Genomic DNA, 16,657 nt, shown 5'->3' with positions numbered 1-16,657 from the left:
CTTGTTATTATCTATCCATTTCTCTCTGTTACTCTCTCACATATGTACATTCACAGTTGTCTCTTTTTCACTCCTTCTGTTTTTACTTCTCATCAGTCTGAGCCCTGTTTTCATTAAACAGTGAGTGATTTAGGATCTTAATTCACATTAGAAATTCTGAGTAAAATTAAGGATCAAATTAAGGTTAGGTTAAGTCTCATCAAGTGATTTTTCACGTGGCAATAAGTAAATATTTATTAAGTATTTTATGATGGAAAAACCTTTTAAACATTACAATAACTACATTAAAAGCAGCCTTTTGCTTGTAATTCGTTAACTGCACCTGCATTTAACACAATGGCAACTACAGAATCAGAATTTCCTATCAAAATGAGAGCATTAGAGACAGTTATACAGCAGCAAGACCGACAGTTATTTATTTTATTAACCTCTGCCTGTTTCAAATTTTCACATCAGTCGATGAAAGAATCACAGAAAGTTCCAGACTGTTGACTCTCCGGCTTCAGCACTTCAGACCCCCGCTGGTTTACTTCGGGGCCGAGTGAAGGACAGGTCGATGCACAAGCATCACTCAGCCTCGAGGAAAAAAAAGAAAACACTCGTATTTGGATTCAGCCCGTGCATGCCACGCTGTAAAAAAAAAAAAAAAAAAGTTTAACTCGGCCAAGCATGTTGGAGAAGGGATTTTCAAAACAAAGGGAGATATGTTTGTGGAGGATCCTTGTACCGCAGGGGCGTGTGTACTCTCTAGTGTAAAGCCTTTTTGGTCGGAATGGTAAACTCTTGTCATAAAAATGCATTGTGGGGTGGAACGTTGAATGTTATCTCAACGAGGTGGGTACAAAAGAGGAGTTACTTTCATCAGGTCTCAAATTAGACAGAGACTAAGCCACTCTGGGGTTGCTAGAGTTCAGGCCCTCTTGTCCAGGAAGTGCAAACCATCTAGATCCACTAGGACTTTTATTGGTAAGGGTTCAAGAAGAATATCACTTGGAACTGCAAACTCTTGAAGGTGTACAGTGTAGTGCGTGTTTTTAAATAAATACGAAACACAAAATATTGATTCCGTTTTGAAACAAAGGTTCTCATGATTCCCATTCATTGTCTGCTTCTTGCTTCTTTTTTTTAAACCACCCTATTTGTTTATAGCAGTTTTAGGACTAAAGAGAAAGGAATATGTTGGGCTGTCAAATTAAGAAAATGAAATTTATGCTCACAGCTTTCTGAGTAGGTTCATTAAATGTCATTTGTTTAAATTAAAAAACTTCCTGTGCAAGTGTGAAAAATTGCATGTACAAGTATTGATGCATTTTAGTAATGTAGTCTAATGTTAGTTTTGTTATTTCATAAAAAAATGATTTTCAATTTTCGAATCAGAATTAAATGACAACTCTCCTCCCCCTAGTATTTTTTTATGATTATAGGCGCCACTCTGGGGAAACATATTGAGGTGAAGTGCGTGCGTGTGTGTGTGTCAGGTTTGTTGACGAAACTGCTGGCGCCCGTCCGTAAGTTTCCCGGCTGAGTCGAGGTGAGTGAGAGGTGAACCCTTTGGCAGCGCAGGTCTCTCACACAAGAGCCAGCTGACCTGCGGATGACTCCTGCCCAAGTGCCCCACCCCACTCATCGAGTAGCTCCGAGGAGTGACTAATAACAGCCCAGAGCTCAAGACGTTACCTAGTGTAGGTTTCACAATCACCCTCTCTCACAAGCTCCCTTTGTTTAGGCCTAGAATCACTCCTTCTGTTTACGTTAATTATATTGTTCGCTCGTCCGGCCACCCACCCACTACAAATCAAGCTTTTAACATTTTTACGACGTTGTCATCATTTACGCTGACGGTGTGTATCGAAAAGCTTTTTCTTGTCTTGTGGTGATGTTCGATGAAAAACAGCGGGTGGTGTTTGGAACATGGCGTAGGCTGCTACACAGAGTCACATCGAGGTCCAGAGTTAGTATAACGATGTGCTAGTGTGTCCCATGAAAAATTGAAAAAGAAACAACATTTCTTCTGATCCGAGCCCTTAGGCAGCGCCGTATTAAGCTCATTCTCAAATAACGTGCCTCTTTTGCTCTCTCTCCCCCAAATGTGTATGAATGCAAATCTCAGCTTAGAGGTTATTTGCTCAGAAAAATTAGAGGTTACTTACGGTGGAGGGAGGAGGGGAGGGAAAAAGGAGGATCATTGAGATTTTCACGCTAGGCATCAGAAAGGCCATTAAACAAATAAGTTGGTCTGTTAAGTGTTTCACCATCAACAAAATGAGATCATTAAACATTTCCTAAATCAGACCTGCAGGCTTTTTTTTTCTGTCCCCTTCACTTGTTAAATTTGCTTTTCCTATTCCAGTTATTGACACAGTTCAGTATCAGGCTCACACGGTGTCAGTGAGGTTGGCTTGTGTTTGTCTTTCGAGCTGTAAGTCTTGCTTTGGCAGTTGACCACTCGGGGCATACCTTCACATCTTTAAATGGCTGCTGTGTGCTTTCCGACAGTGTCTCTATCAGCCGAGGGTTGTGTAAGACATTACAATAAGGCCGGCTTCACTCTATCAGTATCAACCTCTAGCTGTGCAATCATTTCGGTGAGATGTAGACAAATATGTGAGACCACTCTGACTGCCACAGTGAATAGGAGAGAACACCATGTACTTCCGTCCATAGGCACCAGTTCTGTTCTGTATCCTTCTGTAAATGGAAGGCAGAAATAATTACTTAACCGCTACGATGGGTTTCTTGTCAGATTTCCCCCCGGAAAAGTTATCATCTGACAACTGATATCATTATTCATCCTTATAGTCAGAGAGAGGGCGCTACTGTTAATGTCCAGACCTAGGATGTAATTATATGCCGTGTAATTCAAATAAGCGTATGTGATGTGAGTGACGTTAATTATATATCAGATTATCCGTGCCGTATTTGCTCACTTGTTAGCTTAGCCGATAAGGACGATTTGTCCCTGTTCGTCCAACAGTATTAGAATTTAAACAAGCCTGTCACACGGCACAGTGGACTTTTGTGGTTGTGATGTATTGCACTCCCTGTGGTTGACTTTTGAGAGTTGAGACTGCTTTGCTTTGAGGATGAGTACATATGAATCGAATGAAGAGCAGTGTACACTTCAGAGTATGTTTTATGTGCCCTTGCTCTATACACTGATCTTTTATCCTTTTATCCCATCTTATATTAGCCTATTGCTTATTATTAGATAGTGTTACACAATTCCCTTATTTGCTATGATGAAAAAATGAGTAGGTTATTCTTTTAAAACATTTACATTTACTTACTTTACTTTAACAAAAGACCCTTTAGATATTGCAGAACATTGTCTTTCCTTAAATTCTGCTGCACTGTCCCAGATGGTATTTCTCAGAAAAGACGATGGTAGGTCTGCCTATGTGATCTGTCAGGCTTCATAGCGTAAGGCCTACAAGTGTGGAGAAGTAGAGAGTGGGAGAAGGGCCGCTTGTTGACTTATTTCATATTGCATATTCAGCATGCGGCTCTCACATGCATAAGAAATGTGGGGCTCCCCAGTTCTTCTCACCCAAATTAGCTGGATCTTTGGAGAAAGAGCCACTCATCCCGGCCGATTTCACAGGTCGTTTCACCAAACCCAAGCGCTTAATACAGGAGGATCAGTGCGTCCTGGCCCAGAAGACACCCCCATGGATGGATCCATCATGGGGATATGAACCCCCCCCTTGCTGCCCCCCTCTCCTCCCCTCCCCAGCCTCAATTCAATTACTGCCCGGCGCCTATGCCGAGATTAAGTCTCAGAAAGGAAGAGAACTCAAATCTCATCATCCACCTCCTCCATCTGGGATTTCAATCACAGGGAAAAACTCAACGTGCCTCATGAGCACTCTCTGAGCTTTCCTCAACTTCAGGGTTTGTCGAATAATGCCCATTGATGGAGAAATGGAATCAATCACTTTCAGCTGATGAATACCAAGGCTGTTTGGATGCCCTCCTTAGTGTGCAAAGAGATAAAGTGTTCAGGTTTGCCAAGATGGATTGGAGCACCAGCGACTCATCATGGTGTCACTCCATGACCAGCGTCAACCTGTTCGCCATAGCTGACCCCCTTAGCCAACAACCAATCAAAGAACAACACCTGGCGAAACAGGTGAGACGACTTTTTTTAGGGAAAGCTGACCAAGCACCCCGGATGGCTTACTTAATATGGGCCCCTGAAGAATGCTTGAATGTGAGGTGGTTTAATTGATTGATGGGCTTTCTGAAACAAAAAGAGGCCATTCCTTTTCTGGGCGGCGTGAAGATCAAGTCGAGCAGATTCTAGTCCCTCTGAGGCTCTATTGTGTCTCTGCTTTGATCGCTTAATCCACAGTCCACCTCTCTCCTTTCCCTCGTTTATCTTTTAGAGGTGGTTAATGTTCTATGTGCTCGGATCAATATTTGTACTCGGAAAAAGGTCTGTGAATTGGCCATTATTTCTGACTCCCTCTTTATATTTTGACAGTTTCGGTGTGTTCTGTAATATGGAGTCGGCCGGTGTGCAAAGTTCAACAGCCTCAGAAATGTTCAAAGGTTCAATTAGTGTGTACGTTAGTGAATAGGGTCAGATCCTTTTTTTCTCCTCCTTTTCTCTATTTCTTTTTCTTTTCCACTATTGGCCTGACTTTCCTCTTACCTAGCCGTGAATCTTTAAAGGTTCAGCTGAACACTTTCCTCTTAACTAGCCGTGAATCTTTAAAGGTTCAGCTGAACACTTTCCTCTTACCTAGCCGTGAATCTTTAAAGGTTCAGCTGAACACTTTCCTCTTAGCTAGCCGTGAATCTTTACAGGTTGAGCTGAACACTTTCCTCTTACCTAACCGTGAATCTTTACAGGTTGGGCTGAACACTTCAGCCACAAAGGGGGAGAGAATAATTTCCTCAGAATCAGGTATCACACATTGCTTCAAATATTCATTTGTTTCACATCTTGCCTAGTTCTTAAAGGCCATAATTGCTATTTAGAGCTCTATAGATCTACACGGAGGGATAGGCCTGGTCTTTTTGGTGCTTGGACACCAGACCACAAAATACATCACCAAAATATGCACACAGGAAATATTGTTCTCCACTGAGAAAGGATTTTTAGATGACATTAAGACGTGTTATGGTGTTAGGCCTTAACTAACATGTAAAGGAGATCAAGTTGTTGAGCAGAAATGAGGGCCTGCAATCATCACGCTTCTCAGAGGAGTGTGATGATCTGAGGCATCTTGTAGGATCTGGAGTATTCTCGAAAATCAACAGTGATCACCTCGTGCATCACTGAAAGGAAAATAATGTTTGATTTGGTAAGGCCATTGATCTGTTTCCTGAGGAATACAACAGTATCCTTTAATGGTTTTATGGAAAGGGAGGAACACGGACACAAAATCTTTTGATCCCTTCAAAGTCAAGTCCGTTCGGTGTTGTACAACAGCCCGTGACAATCAAAATTTAACAGCAGGCACCTCCTCCTCCCCCACCCCTCCCAGGTGCAACAGTGTTCCATCCCATGTAAGTCATCTGTTTACACACATGAGATAAATTCATGTCGGCATTTTCACGGGGGAAAAACCGCAAGCATGCCGCACAATTAAACCTTTAAGTTTCTCTCAAGATTAATGTCCGTATCAAAATTCATAAAGAATCGGGAAGATGTGAAGGCAGAGCTGGCGGATTCACGGGGATTTTGCATGAAGCCCATTTAATCAGGATAACACTGCCATTAATATTCATAAAGTCAGCTGGAATACAAATGACAGCCTGTGAAATCTGGAAACTTTTTTGCCACGGAAAAAAAATGTATTAAACGCAGCTTAAAAAATTAATGGAATTGAGTTTATATTGGGGGCGAATGCAAAACCCGTATTGGTTTGAGGGAAATTGGGCTTAGATATTTCTTTTTGAAGAATTCCATCTTTGATGGACATCAAAGGCGTTCTCAATGAATGCAACGCATGAATGGTCATTTAAAAGGATTTAAAGACATTACGCTGCAATAATTGTACATGAATAATAAGTAGCCCACTGAGGCAATTAGCTCAAAGTCTACAAGGCAAGAAAATGAAGATCACAGGGAAGGCAATGAAGGACAAAGAAAAGTGAGAAAAGTTTGAAATGAGGGATAAAGTGGCTTTAGGAACCACAGGCTGGTATTTTTATTTCTCTTTCTCCCCCCCCCCCTCTCATTTCTCTTATATCTTTTTGATGTATCTTTTATTCTCCACATCGGTAAATAATTCTCAAGATGCTTTGCCAGCATGTTCGTATTTATGCTCTTCAAGTCATTTCTAATGAAATATGAAGCGACAAATATATTAGTGCTTATTCTTTTTCCGTATTTTGTAGAATTTCGAGGTTTTTTTTTTACTTTGCCCTCCCACCTACATGTTTAATTATGTTTTTTCTTAAGGGATCAGAAATTAGCCAGTGGTCTCACGCATTAGTCATTGTAATCCGTCTAGCCCCAGCATAACCGCACATCTCCACAGACAGGCAGACAAACACGCACAGGCACCCTCGTGTTCATGCTGTTTGTAGTTGGATATTTCTCTGGTCTGGGAAATGGGATTTGGACTCCTAGTCATTCATAGTTGTCTCATTGTTGCCATTCATCTTTTTGGGGTGGAAAAACAGTGGTCAACCAGCTGTCTAGAAACTTAAGGCAGTTCTATGCCCTGCTCATGTGCTTTTCCCTGAGAAACCAGTCAGATTCCAAGAGACATTGAGCTTTTAATCATTTTTCCACAATTCCAGGACCGATCTTGCCGAATGAATTCAAACTCTTATTAAAACTAAGGATGTGCATTCCTGCTTTGTAATATGGGATTATTGGAAAATACTAATTTCAGCGAGTCTTTTTCTGGAAACTCACAGCAGAAACCGTGTCAGTCAGCAAATCAATCACATCTTATTTGGCAAACCGCCCTTTTCATTGCACCTCACAGCATGTGCCTGGCAGAAAATTATGAGAATATCGAAAGGTCAGGTTTGTATGCTCTATGTTTTTCTATTCTCCCTCCGCAAAGCTACTTTTCTCCTGTTCGAGTTAAAGGATTACCAATCTCCTGAGCCATACCTACTAACTCAAACGGCTTCTGCACCTCCCCTCCAACAGAAAATGGATAAAAAAGGCTAGCCCGCGCTTGGAGTCTATAACTAGGATTAATGGTACCCCGCGGTTTCTCCCACAAAAAGCCAGTTGTCAGTTCGCGGCTTGCTGTGTCGTGGCTGAATAGCGTGCGCGCGGTGTGTGTGCGCGCAGTGTGTGTGCGGTGTGTGCTGGCGTACAACGCAGGGATAACGCTCTGCTGGCATCTGCCCCAGGGGTCAGCCACCCGCCTCACGCCAGAGCCTCCCAAGAGTTCTCTCTCTCTCTCTCTCTCTCTCACTCTCTCTTTCGCTTACTCTCTCTCTGCTTCTCTCTTTCTCTTCTACCCTCCCTCTCTGTCCTTCTTCAAATTTGTTCTGTCTTTTTTTTTTGTTTTCTCTCTCTCACTCTCGATCATTCCTCCCTCAATTATCTCTGTTTTCCATTGTGTCCATTGTCCTCTCTAATGTGTTTATACCCTCATTTACCTCCTTCACTCTTTCTCTCTTCTCTCACCGTCTCTCCCTTTCTGACCTCTCTTTTCTCTTTGCTTTCTTTGCTTTTTTCCTCTCCCACTTATTCCCTCTCCTCTCGTTTATCACACTCTTTCACACTCTTTGGCTTGCTGTCCATCGCTGTCACAGACACTAACTGACACTTCTGTCTGTGTGTGTGTTTCCTTCTTTCTTTCTTTCTTTCTTTCTTTCTTTCTTTCTTTCTATCTGTTCATCTCGCTGTTAGTCTTACACATAGATTTGCTGTGTATCTTTTTGTCTTCCTCTCTAACATTCACACACACACACACACACACATGCAGTTATAAACAATAATATTTTTTTGTTTGTCTACCCTCGCATTTGCAATGTTTTAAAGTTTTTTTTTTCTTCTAAGTAATACGGGGCACTGAGGATGAGTACACTTGAATGCATAAGGGAGGGAAGGGAGAGAGTGCTTCATCCATGACCAAGTGAATGAAAACTTGAGAATGAGAATAAAGATCTGTTTTTCCCTTTCGCACCACATTTTTACAAAGTGTGTCTTGATAGCATAATGTAAGTAGATGGCTGAATGCACAGTTTCCATAGCAAAGACCCAGGAGTGTCTTGAGTGGATCTACCCCGGGTAATCCAGCCTATGCATGCCAGATGGCTCCCTGATCGAGTGAGCAAAGGAGAGGGGAAAAGAAAAGAGAGAGCACAGAGGAGAAAAGAGTCCTCGCTCTTTTAAGCAGGACGTCCTCTGTCTCGACGGCCTCACCACTAGGGGGTAGCCCTTCACTGCACGTGCCTTCAACACGAACCTAGAGCAACAGGCTTCTCCCCAACCCTTCATCCTCTGAATGTCAGTGTTTTCCTCCTAATTGCCACCCATCTATTTGTTGCTTGCTTATGAATTAACTTGCATTTACGGACCTGCGTTTCCCTCCCCCCCCCCCCCCCGCCATCATTAAATTACACCTGAGGAACTAAACTTTAATTGGCCGTTCCTGCCGCGGGATCAGATACGGGCTTGTACGGCATTAAACGGCTGTTTACTTTCCTGATAGCTAAAAGCATTAGAATGATTGCACGGCAGGATTATAGTTTGTTAATTGCCGTCGTTCATTAGTCCCCTCCTCATAAACCGCGGCTTGGTGTGTTCAAGTGAATGCCGCGCGGACGGAAAAGGGAGGGATAAGATTATACTTAAAGCACGATTCTCAACCTGCAAATTAAAGCTGCCCAGATTTTTTTCTTTCTCTCTCTCTCTCTCTCTCTCTTTCTCTCTCTCTCTCTCTCTCTCTCTTTCCCCCCTTCACGCCACTCTCTAGAGGTTATTAAAGATCATTCATCTACCCAACTAACCCCAAGATCATATTGACAGGATATAATTAATACTAACCTTTCTGAGTCTGTGTAGAGAGTGACTGCCAGTGATGAAAAGCATTTTTTCTCCCTTTTCTGTGAAATTAATCACACCTACCCCCTACCCATTTATTTTCAGCTAATCCCAAAGTCAATGAGGAACTGAAACAAAGGCTACCCTCCCCAATAAGGACCCACAGTGTAGAGACCACAGCACAACTTGGGTAAAGATGCTTCTGTTCGACTATTTCTTTTTTTTCTTTCTCTCTCTCCCACTGTTTGTTGAAGGCTTATACCCACATGTAACAATTAAGAATGATTTTCCTTTAGTTTAATATGGGAGTGTTTGTTAGTGTGTGTCACAAGGCTGGTGATTGCACAGTAGTAATGATCTCTTTGTTGGGAGTGTTTGTCTGAATGCGAAAGCGTTGTTACAATGTTTAAAAACCAGCTGGTGATTTCAATTTGTTCATCTCGAGTGGAATACAGGTCTAAATTACGTACGAGTTCAAGTTATGTCTTGCACATAGTGAACGTTGCACACTCTAAACCCTTCACACTCTAAACCCTTCACTCGTTGCACTCAAACCTTGACAACTTTCATTCATATATCATGTACCCACTCATCATATTGCCAGTCATTTTTAGCATACTGATACAGCACACAAAACCCATACCATTGACATGTAAGCACTCTAGGATTGAGTTAAATGTTGGTAAATTGCGGTCCAATTCATACATACAGTACATGAGGCTGCTTATGATTGTGATAGCGGGCAGACAGCTCCCTGCGGCCACAGGATTTTCTCTTGTGCCTGTGAATCCTGCCTGGAGGAAACTGCTTGCTGACAGATAAAGGTCATTTAAGAGGCAGGCCAAACAGAGGCCTACTACATCTGTCCCTCTGATCTTAGCTTTGACCATTTCTTATTGGGTCCTTTAAACCCTGCAGAACATAGATGTTGCTCTTATCACTGGACCCCTTCAAAGCATTGTGTATGCACCAGAACTATTACAATGTATGGACTGCATGCACCACATCATTTGCTGCCATTATACTACTTATACTACTTCCTATACACGCTTGATATCAATGGTGTATAATTGTAATCTGATGACATTTCATCATGGAACACATCTGCATTTTCTTCTGTGATGAAAACATTAACAATCCCATACACCACACACCACTCTGCTGTGTCTGTGTTTAAAGCTGTTATGTTATGTCACCTAATTTAAGGAGTTTCGGAGCATGTGTTTACTACAGAACATTTTTAAGATCGTAGCCTAAACTATATAGCCCGTAAAAACATCCAGTTTAATGTGATCAGAGCATCAACAGGGGTTATCCGTGTAATATTTTTCCTCTAACTTTGCACCATGTGTTGTCTGGTTTCAGCCTCCCTAAGTCCCCCTCGGTATCGGAACCATCTCAAAGTACATCGGCGGTGTTTGATAAAGATCTACCACAGGGTAAGACACTTCCAAGTTGTGTCTTTCTCAAACTCTGGAAGAATTTTTTGTGGTGGTTTTAATCTTTTTGTCAGCTGGTAGGCAATTCCATTTCATATTTGCTTGCAGATTTAGCTAATTCAGTCTAATAAACTTTTTTTTCTGTGGTACAATGAAGATGCACTCAGTTTGTTTTTGTTTGATTTTTTTATGAATCCATTTTTTTTTTTTTTTTTACTGGGTACTGTTGTTAGCACCTTGTATTCCAATCATCACACAGCTTGTTTGTTTCAGCCTTTTTCTATAGTCTCTACTTGGAACCATCCATTCTGTTTTTGTTTGTGTGTGTGTGTGTGTGTGTGTGTGTGTTGGGGGGGGGGGTGTGTGGGTACACATGTCTGTATGTTTTCCTCCATCGCTTTTTGGCACTGTGTAAATGGGTGAAGATTTTTGTAAATGTGGCTTCCTGTTTACCCCCCGTTATGTTGTCTAAATGATGCTCCAGTACGATACATAAACAATTATTTACACGTGTAAATCACCGGCAGCCTCTATGGCTCTCCCCGTGCCTAATAACCTTACCATGGTCCTCCTGATGGAAAAGCCTCCGCCGTCACTGTTTATGATAAACTGGTAGGAATAACAATGAGAGCTAAACACAGTATTTACCTGCCCTTCTCCAAACGCTCCTGATATGTAAATACGTTCATCTCTTCCACTCAAATATACATTTGGGGGGGCAGAGGGGCGGGAGCAATGTTCCAGAAGCACTCCAAGCTGCCACTAGCCAAACAGATTTTAATGACACCTAATGACACTGAAGTGTGTTTTATGGAGGGTTTTTTTTTTTCACTGTCACGTTTGGAGACCAGAAGAAGAAGAAGGCAAAGGTGTTTAGTTGAGGGAGGAGTACAAACTGTTAATAGGTTTTTTGTCTCACAATGTAGTTGCTCCATGCAGATACACCTTCACTTCTTGCTCTGTTTTTGAACACATCAGACATCCCCCTGCTTTCTATCTATTTATTTTTGTTTTCTTCCCGAGGAAAAGAGATGGTCCCCGTTTGCTTTTTTTTTTTTTTCCATAGGAAAGATCGGCCTCTCCACGCCAAAAGCTTAAATGCTGGCTCATTGCATTTGTGTGGAAAACACTAGTTTAAACACACACTCGCACGTTGGACGAGGAGTAGGAGGAGGACGACAAGAAGAGGGATGGAGGGGAGGGGGGTCGCTAGTTACCTTTGTGAGAGCGGAGCTCAAGGGAAAAATGAAAGCAGAGAACCCAGGTTAAAGGGGGACAATGTATCTGAAAAGTCGCATATTTGCAGTGTGACAAAGGAGGGTGGGGGTGGTGGTGTGGGGGGAGGGTTATATAAGCGCGTTTCACGTTATTATTCATGGTTTGAATTTGGTGTTTGCACTGGTGGCTCTTCCGGGGGAATACTAATAACTGTCTCTGCCAACAATCCCGAGAGCAAGGCCTTAGCAACAAAGCTAGGAGGCAGACCTCCCCGATCTCGACTTCAAACCCTGACCTTTCTGGCGACGTTATTGTCAGAGCTAAGCCTGTGCTTTTGGACATGGAGGTGGCCGTGCTGCTGTGGGCCCCGCTGCCACATTGCACTTATTAACGCAAATATCTCTCCCTCCTTTATCACTCTTTTCTGCCCTTTTTTTCCTCATTTTTTTCTTTTGAAGCAGCAATACTTTATTCCGAACTGTTCCATGTTTGAATTTGAACTCCACTTGAATTGCATTGATGCCAGAGTGATTTAGACAAGCTCTTGTTCATTCGTTCTTTTTTTTTTTCTCTCTCTTCTCCATAATGCATTTTTTGTGTGTTATCATTGAGGGGAAAGACTGTATTGTTTCTTTTTCAAGCGGTGCTTGAATCTGGCCGTCCGGTCACCACCGTGGGCACCTCACACTCAGTCCTCAGACAGACACCCCCCCCCCCCCCCCCCCCATCCCCTTTGGAAAATTTCAAAAAGCACGGCTGACGGAGTTCAAGGGGAATGCGCACACCAGCTATCCCAAAATTTTCCCCACCACGTGTGGCTCACACATTTCCTTTATTCTTTTTTTCTCTCTCCTCTGAACCCCATATAGTGATATTGTTTCACAGGGCTTTTGGCACTTTACGGGACATTTTTCAGTGTTGTAGGTGATCAGCATTTGAGAATATTGGGAAAGTCACCGGGTGGACTTGGTGCCAAAACAGGCTGGCAGGGAAACCATATTTATGTTGGAATTGTTTGGCCTTTCATTAAGAGCAGGTGTGTCTGTGTGTGTGTGTGTGTGTGTGTGTGTGTGTGTGTGTGTGTGTGTGTGTGTGTGTGTGTGTGTGTGTGTGTGTGTGTGTGTGTGTGTGTGTGTGTGTGTGTGTGTGTGTGTGTGTGTGTGTGTGTGTGTGTGTGTGTGTGTGTGTGTGTGTTTGAGCACTAAGCACCGATACTGGCCTGCCACACTGCAGAAACATTGACAGAAGACATGTGCTGATGTGCCTTCTGTGCCCTTCACACATTCTGCCCTTTCAAATGTGCCTGAAGAAGTTGCATCATTCACTGTTGAACTTGGGGAACCTTGGGAAGAGATTATTGGGTTAAATAAATATATGAAAAACAGATGTTTATACCTTAGATACGTGTGTTTAAAACATGGTAGGTCAGCTTTTAAGCATAAATTATTATACGGCTCCTCAGAATGCTGCAGAAAGTGCCATTGAATTGAATGGGCCATCCCAACATTCAGAGGTCTGTTATTTCTTGATAATGACTGAATGCTGAAATGCTGAAAATGAATAATGAATGCTGCCATTGACAACAAGTTTTGTGCTTCTGATTTACATCTTTCATATCATTCTTCAAGTAGTCTGTTCACTGTCCGTAAAAGTCATTGTAATTGGAAGTCCTTAAACTTTAAAGTTGTATTTGTGTGAAGAAGTTTTTTTCTCTCTCAGTGGAAGCCACACAATGGCAACAAAATCATTAAAAAAATGGATATTTTGGAGAAATGTCTTTCATCATTTTGGCAAGTAACTGTGTAAAAATGGGAAAATGTATTTATTATTCTTGAAAAATAAATCCCTTCAGGACAATACCAGTCCTGTTCCTCCTGTCTGGATTTATTTTTCTGATGGAGCGCTTGACAGATGGACTATACACGATCCCTTGCTTCAAGCATTCTTTCTCACTACGTTTGTGACATCATTGTATTCTCTCTACAGTACCTCCTCCACCACCCAAACCTCCAAAGCCCTCGGGCAGAGCATCCCCTCCCCTCCCCAGGGACAGGTCCCCAGACTCGGGCAGACCCATGGACCAGGACAGGCCCTCTACTCCCAGGGTTCGGACCCCACAGGTCCCTGGTCCACCCAGCCCAGAGGGCCACAGTGGGAGCCCTCTCACCAGACACGCTCTCTGTAACCTGGAGGTGCCCAGTGCACCGCCTCCCTGCAGGTTAGCCTGGACACAGATCCCTCTTTTGGATAGTGCAAATTTAAACTAAATATCAAAGATGCTTTAATCAGAGAAAGAAGGGATAGTTTTGTATGAAGACCAGCATCAGTGTCCTGACCTGACTGTTCTTGGCTACTTGCATTTATCATTGTACAACAGCTGATTTGATAATGATCTAAGTAGTGATCTTTAGTGAGTTAGTAGAATCTTGTAGTGATTTCTTTAAACAGTAAATCATCATACACTAATGTGTTTTATTGTTTTTGTACAACATTCTCTCAAGTAAAGCCAGAAGTAGAGGAAAAATATTTGTTTTCTGAGAAAGTAGTGGTTTCACAATGTTTTTGTTGCCATGTGACAAAGTAACAGTGTCAACAAAGAGCAAATGCTATTCATTTCTTAAGCTAGGACCTCAGCAGTGCACTGTTGGTACAGACCAGGAGACAGAGCCATGCTATTGTGAGAACTAAAAGCTCAGTTGGAATCAGGTTATGTGGCCTATACTAAGTGATTTATAATTATAGTAAGATACCCATATAGTGACATTGCCACAAAGACTTATGGTTAACTGCCGAAAAATAACTTTTTCTTGCAGAACTTCAATATAATGTACTTTTTACCATTTTATTTTCAGTGAGTTATCCTGTGGAAAGTAATATGAAGTTATAAAAACACACCAGCAAGCCCCATTTGACAATGCATTTTATTATTTGTTCACCAATAAATCTATGCGTTATTAATATCAGTGCATACCAAACGGAGTTATAGCCCCCATGTGAGAGAAACCCCTACATTATTCTGAAATAATTAAATAAAAATGAATTAATACGTATGTGCTGAGTCCTATATTTATTTATAGAATGTATACAATTGACTCAGTATTGTTTTATTCCAAGTAAATAATGTGAAACAAGCATCCCCTGTTTATTTATCCAACTATCCCATATTTTACAAGAGTGCTGTTGCAAAGACAGAATCAAACAGCTTAATCTAGTCCAACCTGGCCCTTGCAGCCGTGCTGGGAAACTGTGTCACAAATGTCACATGTCTATTTTAACACCAATAGAGCCTCCCAGTGGCCCCTGTCCATTGTAAGTAAGTTGAAATGAGATAACCCTGCAAAGCCCCCACGAGTCCTCTGATAAATATATGAGCCTTTGCATTCTCTACATATCTTTTAATAAGAAATGAATCAAATTCCTGGCTACAAGAGGGAAGTAATTTACCCTGCAATACACTTCGGTAATACCTCAATATTACCTTAAAGGTCAACTGTATGATTTGCCTGATATTACAAAGTAAATAAGGCACTGTAATATGCAGGGAAAGAGTGAAATTGCATCCCTTGTGTATTAGATAAACGCATGCCGAGGCGTGAGCAGGATTCATTTGTATTGCCTCGGTCTGGGCTTTAATATGGCAGCTAGTGTAATGAAGTTTTTGTCTTTTTTAACTTCAGGGGCTCCTCGGAGGACCCGGTGAGCTTGAAAGTTGTCAGCTCAGGTGACTCCGCGCGGCACGTCCCGGCCGTGGACAAAGAGAAGAACATCGCCTTCTTGCTCAAAGAGCTGGATTCTCTGCGAGACCTCAATAAGAAGGTAAATAATGTATGAGGGAGTAGTATGTCCCTGTTCAGGTGGATCACCGCTTTAATCCCAAAACGTATGTGCTGTCTGCAGCTTTAACCAAATACGTAGGTGTGTGTGTGTGTGTGTGTGTGTGTGTGTGTGTGTGTGTGTGTGTGTGTGTGTGTGTGTGTGTGTGTGTGTGTGTGTGTGTGTGTGTGTGTGTGTGTGTGTTTTCACTGTTTGTAGGAGAATGTCAGTGTAGCTATACTTTTAGTTCCAGATTACTGGATTTGTGAAGACTTTTTTTGTTATTGAATGGTACAAAGACGGTTAAGACTGGAATTGTGATTTCAAGAGTGTACACATACCCTCTCAAAGAAAAAAACCTACTCCAAACAAAACTGATATTCCATATCAGCTTTAGCTAACCAGACGTTTAGAACTTTGGCCTTGTATTCTTCGGGCCTTTCCCCCCCCCCTTAATATTTATATGAATTTGTTTCTGGAGTTATGCACTTTACTGAAGACTCAGTAACGTCTAAGACCCACAGTTTGCATGACAGTGAGTGACCAGATTGTTTTAGCGAATTGCAATGAAAGAAATCTGCTTATCTGGTTTCTTCAGAGGAAAAAGCCACATGGCAAGCATAGTTGCTGTTCTGCCTCCATGATATTCTTCCAAAGACCTTTGGTAGGATTAAACATGTTCTGTCATAAAGTCTGGTCTCAGGTCAGAGTGTGTATTTAACTTGCAATGGGGTTCATCTGGTAACCTGTGGAGGAAACTGGTGTGAGGACCTCAATAGAAGAGGGTAGCCATGGCAACAGGGTCAACAGGAAGTTCCTGTTTCGATAATACATTTTCCTCATTGTGGTCTTAAGATGTTTTTTTGTTTTGTTTTTCTCCATTAAAGATGGATTCGTATTTCGTAACCTACAATTCACTTATAGAACGCAGTTCATCCTGACACTGTATTAAAAAAGAAAGTCCTCTCAGTCTTCATCCTAGGGTGAAATATTTCCTCATTTTCAAACACGCTCCATTTCGTCAACCTTAAACATCTTCACCACTTTCCTCTTCCCCTAAATGCTACCCACAAACCATCAAAAGAGACCTCCAGGCACACCCGAAAAACATTTACATTGAACACTGTATGTTTGAAAAGAAAATGGTCGCCTGAATGAATAATATGGATGTTCCGCTGTTTGGTCTGGACATCTCCCTGTCGCACTGCTGCTACCCGTG

General features: G+C 42.0%; 1 protein-coding gene across 2 annotated transcripts in view; it reads left to right on the top strand.

Moving 5' to 3' along the window:
* The window catches only part of mipol1 (mirror-image polydactyly 1), a 58,362-nt gene that overhangs the window by 7,034 nt on the left and 34,671 nt on the right, over positions 1-16,657 (top strand). For both annotated transcript variants that reach the window (XM_031580066.2, XM_031580067.2), the window contains exons 3-6: positions 9,074-9,158; positions 10,334-10,407; positions 13,612-13,843; positions 15,303-15,441. In XM_031580066.2, the coding sequence (XP_031435926.1) occupies positions 9,074-9,158; positions 10,334-10,407; positions 13,612-13,843; positions 15,303-15,441 (530 nt within the window). The remainder of the gene's footprint in view (positions 1-9,073; positions 9,159-10,333; positions 10,408-13,611; positions 13,844-15,302; positions 15,442-16,657) is intronic.

The sequence above is a fragment of the Clupea harengus genome, chromosome 14 (genome assembly GCF_900700415.2).
Source record: "Clupea harengus chromosome 14, Ch_v2.0.2, whole genome shotgun sequence".
Lineage (NCBI taxonomy): Eukaryota > Metazoa > Chordata > Actinopteri > Clupeiformes > Clupeidae > Clupea > Clupea harengus.
Note: the sequence above shows the minus strand (reverse complement) of the source record. Positions and strands in the feature narration are given on the sequence as shown.